The sequence below is a fragment of the Formica exsecta genome, unplaced genomic scaffold, assembly GCF_003651465.1.
Source record: "Formica exsecta isolate Colony F162 unplaced genomic scaffold, ASM365146v1 scaffold72, whole genome shotgun sequence".
In the NCBI taxonomy this organism is placed as follows: domain Eukaryota; kingdom Metazoa; phylum Arthropoda; class Insecta; order Hymenoptera; family Formicidae; genus Formica; species Formica exsecta.
Genome location: NW_021853485.1, coordinates 3494595 through 3506692, shown reverse-complemented (window position 1 = coordinate 3506692; position 12098 = coordinate 3494595). Strand labels below are relative to the sequence as shown.

The following is a 12098-nucleotide window of genomic DNA, read 5'->3' as shown; positions in this document are numbered from 1 at the left end:
AAAAATCAATTATATTTAACTTTATATTCAAAATTTAGAATTATGAAAGTTTGAAAATTGTAAATGCAACATTTTTTTAAATTTAACTTAACCATGTATTTATTTATAAATATTTCGTAATTTCTATAACAAAATTATCATTTTGCGAATGTTGTAACTTTACTATTATCATGATATAAGAAAAACCAAGACATGAAACTACTGGAAATAACAAATATAAGGAATATTTTATTGTAGTTTAAATCTGAGAAATGTACAAAATATTAAAATAGCTGATCATGTTATGACTAGTTATATAATTATGATATAACGATTAAGGCACCTAATATGAAAGACTATATATAATTACGAAATATATATATATATATATATGAATTCAGTAGTATGCAAATGGGAAACATTATCCAAGATTGTGCAAATATTAGCTAAATTAATATGTCAGTCATGCCAAAATTTGTATCACTTTATATCTATATCAAGCACATTATAAAGTCCGAGATATTTCCTAAGAATTGATGAGTTTTGCATATCTTGGCCGAATCTTAAAATTGTAAGGTCTTCTACTTCTCGACTGCCTTTGTAATTATCGCAATATTTATATTGATTTACAGCAACCAGATCCTTTCCTATTTCCTTGGTATATATATGGGTATCTTGCAATGTTACATGTGGCTTGTGTATGTAAATAGAATGATCTTCTAAAATGTTCATATTGGATTTCGTCTTCTTTAACACTATTAATGTAGAATTGGCATATTGTTTATTGTCAATTTGCTGCATGCAAAAAGTTGCAGTTTTTAGTTTATAACGATCAGCTATCAACTTGGTACGTTTGAAATCTGCCATCAGATCGATCATTGCGTGATGGTACTTTAAAACTACATATTCGTTCCATGAAAGAGTAATAGCATAAGCGACATTGTTGTACGTACGATATAAACAATCTGTCTCGAGAATTTCTCTTATGACATTTTGATCGATCTCCGCGAAAGGAAAGTTCCATGGTACCACAGTATATGTAAACTTCCAAAAGGAAGTCAGATCGTTAGCCATTTCTTTTAGCTTACTATTAAATTCATTTGAAATTCCAGAATCATATATGATAAAATTATCCATTCCAATCAATGCATGGAAGCTGATGAAACTTATCATATCTGCTGACTGTGTCGGTTTCATCGATGATTGCATCACGCACACTCCTATTCTACTGTGGCTCAAGCTCCGTGGCTGCACTTTTATTGGAAAGATAGGTGCGTAATCGAGATACTTGTTAGACTTTGTAACAAATGTTATTCCAGTGGGAGTCTCATTACTGGTATACATGCAAACAAAATGATACCCTCCGTATCTTGAATTTTCTAGACTCATAACAATTGCATTACCAATGGGGATAAATTTAAAACTTCCCAATATAGGTTTACTCTCACTCTCGAAGAAGACGAGACATTGTATGTTTGAAACACTGTTTATAGTACCGAGACCAATCGCTCCTATCTCTTTACTGTTAATACTGTATGCAGAATATATGTACAGATCGTCCTCCAAGCGTTGCCAAGAAGGGATCGGTTCGTCAAACTTTGCATTGAATGTGGTAAATATCGGATTGAAACTCGTACAATTCGCATCTCTTTTTGGCCCAGGCTTACCAAAATAATTGAAAACTTCTAAGACATACCTTAATCTGTTATATTCATGTCTGTAGATGAGCAGAGATATGAGACTTATTACCGCTGTTACAGCTAGAGCAGCCTGATAATATTTCCTCATACTGTCAATGTTGATTTTAATCTCATATAATACTGTAGGAATCTCTCGAATCTAAGATAAATTTCTTATATATAATGCTGTATTTTATCATCCTTATCATAAAATCATGTTTAGAGAACATTCTGAAAAAGAAAATATAAAGATATTAGATAACATATTTGTAACCATTGCTACGTGCATATATAATTATGAATGTTTAACTATTCTGTGTTTGTAATTTCATCATTTTCATTTAACTAGATACATGCGCTGTTTTTCACCAATGATGGTTCTCATAACCACAATCAATTGTTTATATTTTATTCGGCGCTAAATTTCTTACAAGTTTTAATCAGAGAATTATTACGTTATTTTGTATAAATTCACGGATGTTCTGTTGGTACATAATTCTAATGATTTACTCCAATTCAATTACAAAATAGAAAGATGCGATTTCATACATACACATATAGCAAATTGCAGATACACTAGTGCAGTGATGCTGAGTGATGCAAGATGCACCATGCACATGCACCAATGCGCACGTCACGTGAACGATTGAAACATACCAATTTGGCTATCGTAAAAGAAATATGAACACACGAATATGTGTATATATATATATGTATAAACGAAGTATATATTATTTTTCTTACTATCGATTTCGTCTATTCTAAACATTTCGAATTCAAAGGGAGAGAGTATTTCCTCCATTCCAAATCTATCTTTTTTATTGCTCTTATTCTAATCGTTATATATATGTATAAATAAAAAATTGTTACATATTATTTTCCATTCGTGTTTTCTTTGATAGAAAAATACAAAAAACCTTTGCGCTCTAATTTTCTCCAGAGAGAGAGAGAGAGAGAGAGAGAGAGAGAGAAAGAGTTCAAATAAAAAATTAATTTTGATATTTTTATTATAAATTCATATTATAGTCTGCATGCACATTCTTATTTGCACTCTTAAATAACTTAATAATGTAATAATTTCAGTTTTATTTGTAACAATATGCATTATTACATTTTTTTCTATATGCTTAAAAAGGATTTATATGACTCTTTTTCTCTCTTTCAAGTAATAATAATAAACTTTTATTCATTTAGTTATAATGATATGATAAATGTAAGTGGAAAAGTAGTGTAAGAGGAGAATACTAGTTCACAAAAAATAGCTGACTTAAAATAAAAAAAAAGCAGGAATTGAATAATAGAAGAGGAGATTGACTGAATTACAATCTTCTATCAATTCACATTTCTTATATTTCTATAAACATTATACAATGTAGGTCATCCTTGTACTCGCCTCAGAAATTGTTATCACATAGTAAAAAAATAATTTATTTAAGAATTAGAAAAAGAAAGATAAGGATAATCTTTGTATATTTTAAGTGTGATTCCATCCATAAAAGACTCGTACAATAATTGCTACTGCATAATGTAATATATGTTGAATAAATTTTCCTACAAGCATTCATATATTACAAATACACAGTCTTTCCTTGTATGTATACATACATTGAATAAGAATCTATACAATTGCATATTGTTCATACAATAATTCTCGTACTTTATAATAATCTTCAGATATGCAGCCTTCCAATATTACCTTCCCAGCTTCGTGCTAAAATAAATATAAAGTTCTTTATATGTGATTATATACATTCTATATATGAGAGTTGTCGGCATCACATATACTTTCTGCATTTAATGTATTGAAAAGTACAGGAAACGTGCTGACAAATCTATTATTACAATAATACTATGAAACAAACCCTTCGAACGGCGATAGTGTTATTACAACACCACAACACTCCTCCACTAAATTCTGATGGGATATTGCTTTTATTTAAAACTTGTTTAAAATCAGATAGTTTCAATTCATTTACGAATGTTGTTTGATGACCCGGAACCTATGGAAACGCAAACAATATAAATCAAATAAGGAATATTTTTTAATCGATATATCTTTTTATTTGCAGCTTCTATATCTCACTTCGTTCAATGGCAAGGGTTCCAAAGTCAATATTTTGTCACTTTCATTGATTACGTTTTCGGATTCGGTATCGGCGACAGCGTCTCGACAAATTTGATCACGAGCCGTTATCATCGCATCTATCCATGCCACTTCGGAATCACCTTTACCCTTCGAAAAATTCAGTCCACTGACTAAGGCATCGGTCAAACGCACCTATAAAAACAAAAATGTATTTTGTATGACAAACTCTGGCTTTTTACAATTAATTAAAATGAAAAATGAAAAAGAATAATTTATAATAACACTAACACTATTTAGTGTCAATGCTTAAAAACGGTATACTTATTGTATTACTTGATAAATGTGTGTTTCTGTTGTGGCGTCCAGCGTCTCTCCTCTGCCTGGAATAAATACTCTTGCACCAGCACTTTGCGCCTGCTGTGCTAAAATCTCTGTATCTTTGGGCGAACCCCTGACCAAGACTACTCTCCTCGGTCTTAACTGCGCTAAAATCTTTTGCAGGGATTCTCCATCTGATCTGCCTTCGAAGTCTATGTAAGTTACTGCCGCGTTAACAGTCATCGTACGTGAAACCTGTACGCATTTTGTCGGAATGTCGGCGGCTATTTCTGGATGATGACTGGCTTCTTCCTGCTTCATTTCTACATTTTCCTTATTATCTTCTACTTCAGGTGCTGCCTCTGCTATCTTATAATCTTCTGGTCTGTAATAATAAATATAGTAGGGAACAAAGATTATTCTCATAAAACACATGTAATTAAGTATATTTATCCAAATTATATTAATAGAGAGAAATTTTTTGTATTTATTAATTACTGTTGAAATATAAATACATGCAAATAATTTCACTTCTAGCATTTTTTATATTTAAATAATGTTGTGCACAGAGATGTATGCAGAGACTTTTGACAGAAAGAGAGATTAAGTGTATATGTCACTGCTTTAGAAGGTTTGGCTATATTTTACATATTGCTGTTGAGTAAATATATGTCTTTGTGGCATGTAGAAATATTCTTACTTTATGATTTCTCCATATTCGTCTATTTTGATCTTCTCCTCCACAAATGGAAACATGGGATATTGCTTTTTACTTTGTTTAAAGAAACCAGGTTTACTCTCTTGCTTCACCAGTAAATCATGTTTTCCTCTTCCACCACCAACTTCTATTTCGTCTTCTGATTCGGAACTAACGTCTGCAGTTTCCCTAATAAAACATATTACAAAATTAAGTAAAATATAAATATAACTGAATGAGATAGGTAGATGTATATATACATACATTTGTTCCTGTTTCATTTGCTCTTGCTTTAGCTTTTCTCTTTTCTGATATTCCTCCAGTTCAATACCTTCGAGTTTCACTCGCCTCCTTACTTCAAGGGTAATGTTTCGATTTCCTCCTTTTTCCACTAAATCTCTAGCAAGTGTACCAGGAGATGTTCTACTTGTTAGTATAATGCTATTTTGTGGATTAGTGCACCATTGGAGAAATAGTTCACGTGAGAATCCACACTCCATGTCTGGAGTGCTTGCAAGAACCACCTAAATATAGCATTTAAAATTATCTTTGAAATAAATTATTTAGGATGTGAGATGTGTGTATATACATGAGTTGCATAATTTTGATTCTCTTACCTTTGGACTTGGAACTTGGTTTAGTTCAACCATACTGTGACAAAGTTGCAAATGTTTAAATTGAAATGGATTATTGCGTGCACCTTCAAAGCTCCTCATTAATTTATCACTCATCCATTCAATTTGCGATTTTGCAAATTCTACAACGTTATAGCTCACATTATTAAGAAGGGCTAACGAGTAGGCAAGTAATCCTGATTCCTTGTTACGCCACAGTTGATCCAACATATGTGCCAATTCCAGTACACGGCCCGCAGTATCTACACTGACTAATACATTACCACCACCTCGCAATGTTTGCAGGATATTAGCTAAACAAAAATATAAATAGATTATTAAAATATCATTTATTTATCAATATCTTAATTTCAATAAAAAATATGAAATTTACTCATCAACTTCTCATCTCTTGTCCTTCGTCTAGCTTGCTGATATGTAGCATTGAATGCATCTGTTATCAATAATGATGGTCTTTGTAATCTTTCTAATTCACAACCATTTAAGTGACGTTCTTTTTTATGATTGAAATCAACAGCATATATTATATCCTCTTCTCCAACTTTCACAATTTTCCAAATTGTTCCACCAATCATGTGTCCTGCTGGCAAAGGTGTCAATGTAACACCATAGCCCTTACCTTTCATTGATATGCTTTGATTGTATTTCAGCTGTACAATTTTATCAAATGCAGCATCAACATCATCCAGAGTAAATAAATCAAAATCTTCCATATTGTGACGGGACTATAATGTGAGTACAATACTTTTAAATTATCTTATAATTAATTTGAAATATATCAAAATTTTTATACTTTCATATGTTAAAGTTGCATACCTGATACATATCATACATAAACATTTGACCCATTTTGTAGACAGGTATGGTGGCATATATGGGACAATTCAGGCCACATTTACCTACCAGATATGGTAACGAACCTAAATGTAATGGATCTGGATACGAAAGTAATACCGCATCTATTTGATTGACATGTCTGAAAATATAATTATTATATATTTTATTACAATAACACATACAATTTTTTTTTTGCGAAGAGATACCTTTTCAATTCTTTTATAAAATCCTGATCAAAGTTTTCATCCCATCCACAATCCAATAATATTCTCAATTCATCAACTTGTAATATGTAACAAGGCGGAGATTCGTCCATCGCCCCAGAAACAGCGTGGAGTTTTATAATAGATGTCATTTTGTAAATATTTTCCTTATCGTGTTATAAATCTAGCAGTATGCAGTACAAATTACGTTATAAATTATAAATATCTAATATACTAATCATCAATTCTTTCAATCTTCATAAACTTTGTATCGCTTGTACTTTAGCTTTAGCAAATACAATGAAAATTTTTGCGTGACATTTAGATTTTCATTACAATATTATTGTATTCAGATTATTTATCAGAATTTGCAGCAATGTATAATATGTTAGAGAACAATCTGATCAAAACATAAGGTTTGTATACAAATTTGTGAGATGTGTGCATAAATAAATTGATCACAAATTGATTCAACATCTCTTTCGGGATGGTAAGGTTTGTTCGCGCGTTTTGCTAGCACTGTCTAAAGCCCGTATCAGACTACGCATTGAAGATTGAGATTCAAGATTCAAGATTGAAATTTGACCAATCAGGATAAAGAAATTTTAGTCCCTTTTGTTCTGATTAGTCAAATTCCAATCTTTAATCTTCAATCTTCAATATTCAATGCGTAGTCTGATACGGGCTTAAAACCTACACATATTTATTTCTATTTTCTAAACGAAATTGCACGTTGATTGGTTATTCGAGAAACGATACTAATCAGGACAAAAAAATCTTTGTCCGGATTGGTCGATATATAGAACATGGATTAGAAACCCAGCTTTACGTTGCACATATAAATAAGCCGACTTGCCTGCAATGTGTTTTATGTTTTATATGTAGAGTGATTCACACATGGATGTCCACAGTTTCGAATCCAGAGGTCTTTTTAATCGTCTATTACGGATTCAAATCACTTTAATTGAAAAGTAACTGCGTACATAAAAGAATAATTATCATTTTCGATAAATTTTTTTAAATAGGTTATAAAAAAATAGGTAAGTTATTTAAGACTTGTTTGATAAAGAAATTAGTGTATATGATTAACTTTGCAAAGTTGTATACTAACAAGAAAAGCATTCAAACTATGATAAAATTATATTTTTATATTATTTGATTATATATGTTCATAGATAATTTTTACACATTTTATATGTATGTTTAACTATGAACTATAATAATAATACTATTAACTAATATAATTAAATCTAATAAACAGAAAAAAATGTTTTATTTAAACATTCTCTTCCATCAAACCCCAATGATTAATTTAGCTAATAGAATTGCTTACAAGATTTCTAATTATATAATTCATTTCTAATGTAATCTTTTTTGATATGCCAAATAACAAAAAATTAATAATTCTATCCATATTAATAAAATACAGGTATTAGTCTTTAGGTTAATTACTGAGTAAGTTATTGGAGTTTGATTGAAGTAACCTTTAATCTAAAATAAATATTCAAGATTTATAATAAATATATAATACAAAATTAAAAATTTCCAGATTTCGAAATGTCTGAAGCAAAAGATAACTTGGATACTGCAGGAGCGACAAATGTTACTTCAGATACTGCATCTACAACAGATAGTCAAAATACAGATAAAAAGATACCATGCATTATTGTACTTGGGATGGCTGGTGCTGGAAAAACATCATTTGTTTCCAGACTTGTTTCTAGATTGCATGATGTAGGAAAACCATATGTCGTTAATTTAGATCCTGCTTGTAAAGATGTTCCATATCCTGCTAATATAGGTAATTGTCATTTAATACAATGTTATATTTACATATTTGATATTCTATGCAAGTTAATAATTTGACAGTATTCAATATATATTCCTTTTAATATTGCATTCAATATTGTTTTTATCATTATGCTTTTGATCTAACAAAAATTTTGTACTTTTGGTATTTAATAATATTTGATTTAAAGAGAGCTATTTTTTCTTTCCAGATATAAGAGACACTGTAAATTACAAAGAAGTAATGAAACAATATAAATTAGGTCCAAATGGTGGTATAGTTACAAGTTTAAATCTCTTTACTACAAAATTTCATCAAGTTATCGAACTTATTAACAAAGCTAGTGAAGAGCACAATTATGTAATTTTTGACACACCAGGACAAATTGAGGTCTTTACATGGTCAGCCAGTGGTTCAATCATAACAGAAGCATTAGCATCTCAATTTCCAACCATTGTAATATATGTAGTAGATACTGTGAGAAGCGTTAATCCCGTCACGTTTATGTCCAATATGTTGTATGCTTGTTCTATACTTTATAAAACCAAACTACCCTTTATTGTAGTCATGAATAAGGTTTGTAAAACTATAATAGATTTATGATATATATATTTTCTTATCATACATTAATTTTTGAACAATTTGGATATAATCAGCTAAATATTGATGCATGATTAATTTATTTTAGATTGATATTGTTGAGCATAGTTATGCAATCGAGTGGATGCATGATTTTGAAGCCTTTCAAGAAGCACTTGATATGGAAAGTGGTTATATCAGCAATTTAACACGTAGTATGGCACTTGCACTAGATGAATTTTATGGTCACTTGCAATGTTGTGGCGTTTCTGCAGTAACAGGTGCTGGAATTGACGAATTTCTCAAGCTAACCGAAGCTGCTGTGCAGGAATATGAAATGTAAGAAATGCTATATATTTTCAGGATATATATATTGTTACAATTGAATGCTACATTGAATGATACTGCATAACTTTTATTTTTTGCAATATAAACAATAACTTGTTTTATTTTTAAAGTGATTATAGAAAAACATGGAAAAAAGTTAAGACAGAGAGGGATGCTCAACGACAAAAGACAGAAAAGGAACAGTTAGAAAAGATTGGTAAAAAAACAATGGGAGAAGATGTACCATTAATGTCAACAGTTAGCAGTAGTCGTGAGACCTCTGAGATCTATCTGAAACATGCATGCAATGAATCAAGCGAAGATGAAGATGGAACAGAAAACAAAGAAGATAAAGATGAAGAAAAGAAAGAAGTGGAGTCATTTAAAAGTTTTTTAGAAAGACATAAAATGGAACAAATTAAACGAAAGAATCAGGAATCTGAACCTAGTACAAGTAAAAAAAGTGATAATGTTGATTCCATTTAATTTTATATGTAATTTATATATATATATAATGCTTTTTGATTAAAGAATTATGGTTAGCTTATTTACCATAAAATAAATAAAATTTTAAGCTCTCTATTTTTATTGTTGATAATGATGATAATGTTGACTATATTTACATAAAGACAGATCTTGCTATTTTTTATTTGTTTTACATGTCAACATTGTCAACATCTTACAATCCTTTTAAAATTATAACATAAACATTTACATATTTTATTAATGCGTGTATATGTGATAACTAGTTTTATTGTCACATTATATTAAATTAATTTAACAGATCGAAAATACATATCACATTAGGAAACTTTATCATAAGTAATGTGAATATTGCTTAAGAGGAAACATTAAAACCAGCAGTTTCAAGTTAATTTCAATGAATGTCTGGAATGTTAAAATGTAGATTGCATTTATCTGTCGTAGCGATATACCAAGGTAATGACATTGTTTTGCCTTTGGACGAATTGATGTTTGAAGGAAGAAACGAAGAATATTTTTCATTCCGTTCTAGGACAGATTTTCGATTCGGAACATTGTTAAATTCGACCTCGTATAAAAGAGGAACTGTAAAATGTATGTAGTTATTAATATCTAAAACATTTATATAAATGTTGCATTTATATAAATGCATTTATATAAATGTTTTAGATATATAATATTGAATATTAAATATCTAAAACACACATATATTTATATTTAATATTAATATTTAATATTTAAATATATAATATTTAATATGTATATAACCATTGTTAATGTTTTTAAAGTAAATTTATTCTCAAGAGAGAGGGGAAAAAGATTATTTGGTATTAATAATTACTAATGTCTATTTTAAATATATTGAAATTTCGAGGTGCAAAATGATATGTGTCAAGAAATTTATCTCGAACCATGCCAAGGTTCTTATATGATGTCTGACAAGATGGAGTAGAATGAACCATTTCAATGAAATTCTTTTACCAGCTAAGATCAATTTCCCATAAACTTGTATATTAAAAAAAAAGATCATTAATTTAGATTGGTTTCTGTATACATTAAAAGATATTTCTGCTTCTCAATTTGTTCATAAAAAATTGATATATTTTTATGGATTTTGTTAATGCAATAATTATGTATTATAGTTGACAATAATTTTACAAAATTTTATTAATAGTAGTTTCATCAAAAAATTTAATGAAAGAACAAATAAACTTTTTGAATGATACAATAATACATTATGGCATAAATAATTAAGCCAAATTTTAGTATTTATACCTGTGTCTTGGGAGTTTGTTATTTTTTTCGGACTATTATCCTCTCTCTGCATTACAATTGGTCTTTTTTCGTGTTCTCGCCGATATTCTTGAATAATTTGCTCTAAAGTTTTAGTCAAAGCCAACTATTGAGAGTGAGAGAGAATTATAATAATTATATAATATCTGTAACATTTATTAATTTTTTTTATTAAGAAGTAGGTCACATTTAATATTGAAAAAACTCAAGTAATATTAATTAATTTTAAATAACTAATATTTATTAACATTATCTATTCTGATCCTTTATCATATATTAATCGATCATATTTATTTAAAGAATCATGTGAATATTTTTGTTATATGACATCAAAATGAATTAGTTTTTTTGCATTTATGTTGCAGTTCGTATTCGGCAAATGTACCTGACACAGTTTTAAGCGGGATACGCAATTCGCCTGTAATCGCGGACTCTCCTCCGCGCTTTTTGTAATCTCGTACTGCAAGCATTTGTTCTTTCCACCGGTCTTTCGGCATACCTTGGATAATAGGTCGACACGATCGGCGCGAAAATTGTCATGCAGAAACTCGTGCACGTGCGGGTTGTAGGAATTGCAAATTGGATCGCGGCTGTGGGAGGTCACCTTGCGGAAACCGTAAAGATTCAGCTGCCGAATGAAGCTCGTAATGTTGCTCGTCTTGAAGATGGGCCGGCGTGCGTCCAAGTACTCTGTCTGAAATCTCTTGTAATCGAGCAGTACGGTATCGCCATTCGCACCCCATCGTATCGCCCCGGTCTGGCATTCGTTCACTATTCGCCAGAGCTTCTGCGGGAATCGCATCGACTGCAGCACGCAATGTTCTTCGAACATTCTTGTCGCAGTTGTTGGGTGGCAATGGGAAATGCGGAGAGTCGAATCGAGAATGTTTCGAACGTCGCGTTTCGTCCGTGTCGTCTAATCTCGCTCTTCTCGAAACCAAGCTACCTTCGAAACAAAAGACCGTCACGTATCACGGCAACAATAATCGAGATGATCTGCGGAAAATCGCGGAGTCTCGCTGGCTCAGAACCAGTCCATTTCACATCCAAAAACTTACCATATTTTTAAATTAAGCTCATCGGTATGCTTTCGTATCTCTTTTCCGCATTCCTTCATGCCCATTTTATTCTAGCCATACTTTTGTATTTATATAAAGAGAGAGTGTTTTATATCGCTATTTTTTTACTGTTAC

At 30.6% G+C, this 12098-nt stretch overlaps 4 protein-coding genes across 6 annotated transcripts; 1 reads left to right on the top strand and 3 right to left on the bottom strand.

The window, feature by feature from the left end:
* Window positions 1–210: 210 nt before the first annotated feature.
* Window positions 211–2371, bottom strand: LOC115243373. Of its 3 annotated transcripts, none has more exons than XM_029820312.1 (2): window positions 2114–2371; window positions 211–1889 (listed from the first exon to the last, which is right to left on the bottom strand). In XM_029820312.1, the coding sequence occupies exon 2, from the start codon at window positions 1765–1767 to the stop codon at window positions 460–462; it is 1308 nt and encodes a 435-aa protein (XP_029676172.1). In that variant the 5' UTR covers window positions 1768–1889; window positions 2114–2371; the 3' UTR covers window positions 211–459. The 3 variants fall into 3 exon arrangements, with proteins under 3 accessions (XP_029676172.1, XP_029676170.1, XP_029676171.1); XM_029820310.1 differs by having other exon boundaries at window positions 2212–2370; XM_029820311.1 differs by lacking the exon at window positions 2114–2371 and adding an exon at window positions 1969–1986.
* A 617-nt stretch (window positions 2372–2988) lies between these two features.
* On the bottom strand, window positions 2989–6966 carry LOC115243372 (probable cleavage and polyadenylation specificity factor subunit 2). The gene is made up of 10 exons (XM_029820309.1): window positions 6438–6966; window positions 6211–6370; window positions 5768–6119; window positions 5377–5687; window positions 5024–5283; window positions 4763–4948; window positions 4078–4447; window positions 3742–3936; window positions 3521–3658; window positions 2989–3369 (listed from the first exon to the last, which is right to left on the bottom strand). Exons 1-10 carry the CDS (start codon window positions 6584–6586, stop codon window positions 3277–3279), a joined length of 2214 nt encoding a protein of 737 aa, XP_029676169.1. The 5' UTR covers window positions 6587–6966; the 3' UTR covers window positions 2989–3276.
* A 330-nt stretch (window positions 6967–7296) lies between these two features.
* Window positions 7297–9697, top strand: LOC115243553 (GPN-loop GTPase 1). The gene is made up of 5 exons (XM_029820663.1): window positions 7297–7474; window positions 7984–8235; window positions 8435–8799; window positions 8912–9141; window positions 9261–9697. The coding sequence occupies exons 2-5, from the start codon at window positions 7992–7994 to the stop codon at window positions 9613–9615; spliced, it is 1194 nt and encodes a 397-aa protein (XP_029676523.1). The 5' UTR covers window positions 7297–7474; window positions 7984–7991; the 3' UTR covers window positions 9616–9697.
* Window positions 9630–12019, bottom strand: LOC115243554 (heat shock factor protein 2-like). The gene is made up of 3 exons (XM_029820664.1): window positions 11291–12019; window positions 10888–11011; window positions 9630–10197 (listed from the first exon to the last, which is right to left on the bottom strand). Exons 1-3 carry the CDS (start codon window positions 11735–11737, stop codon window positions 10007–10009), a joined length of 762 nt encoding a protein of 253 aa, XP_029676524.1. The 5' UTR covers window positions 11738–12019; the 3' UTR covers window positions 9630–10006.
* Window positions 12020–12098: the final 79 nt, after the last annotated feature.

Coding starts and splice junctions, on each gene's coding strand:
- LOC115243373 (XM_029820312.1), bottom strand. CDS start 1,767: ATGAGGAAATATTATCAGGCTGCTCTAGCTGTAACAGCGGTAATAAGT.
- LOC115243372 (XM_029820309.1), bottom strand. CDS start 6,586: ATGACATCTATTATAAAACTCCACGCTGTTTCTGGGGCGATGGACGAA. Junction 6,120..6,210: donor TTATGTATGATATGTATCAG/GTATGCAACTTT, acceptor CTCACATTATAG/TCCCGTCACAATATGGAAGA. Junction 5,284..5,376: donor ACCAAGTTCCAAGTCCAAAG/GTAAGAGAATCA, acceptor TGCTATATTTAG/GTGGTTCTTGCAAGCACTCC.
- LOC115243553 (XM_029820663.1), top strand. CDS start 7,992: ATGTCTGAAGCAAAAGATAACTTGGATACTGCAGGAGCGACAAATGTT. Junction 8,236..8,434: donor TCCATATCCTGCTAATATAG/GTAATTGTCATT, acceptor TTTTCTTTCCAG/ATATAAGAGACACTGTAAAT. Junction 9,142..9,260: donor GCTGTGCAGGAATATGAAAT/GTAAGAAATGCT, acceptor TTATTTTTAAAG/TGATTATAGAAAAACATGGA.
- LOC115243554 (XM_029820664.1), bottom strand. CDS start 11,737: ATGTTCGAAGAACATTGCGTGCTGCAGTCGATGCGATTCCCGCAGAAG. Junction 11,012..11,290: donor CCCGCTTAAAACTGTGTCAG/GTACATTTGCCG, acceptor CACTCTCAATAG/TTGGCTTTGACTAAAACTTT. Junction 10,198..10,887: donor AACAAACTCCCAAGACACAG/GTATAAATACTA, acceptor TACATTTTACAG/TTCCTCTTTTATACGAGGTC.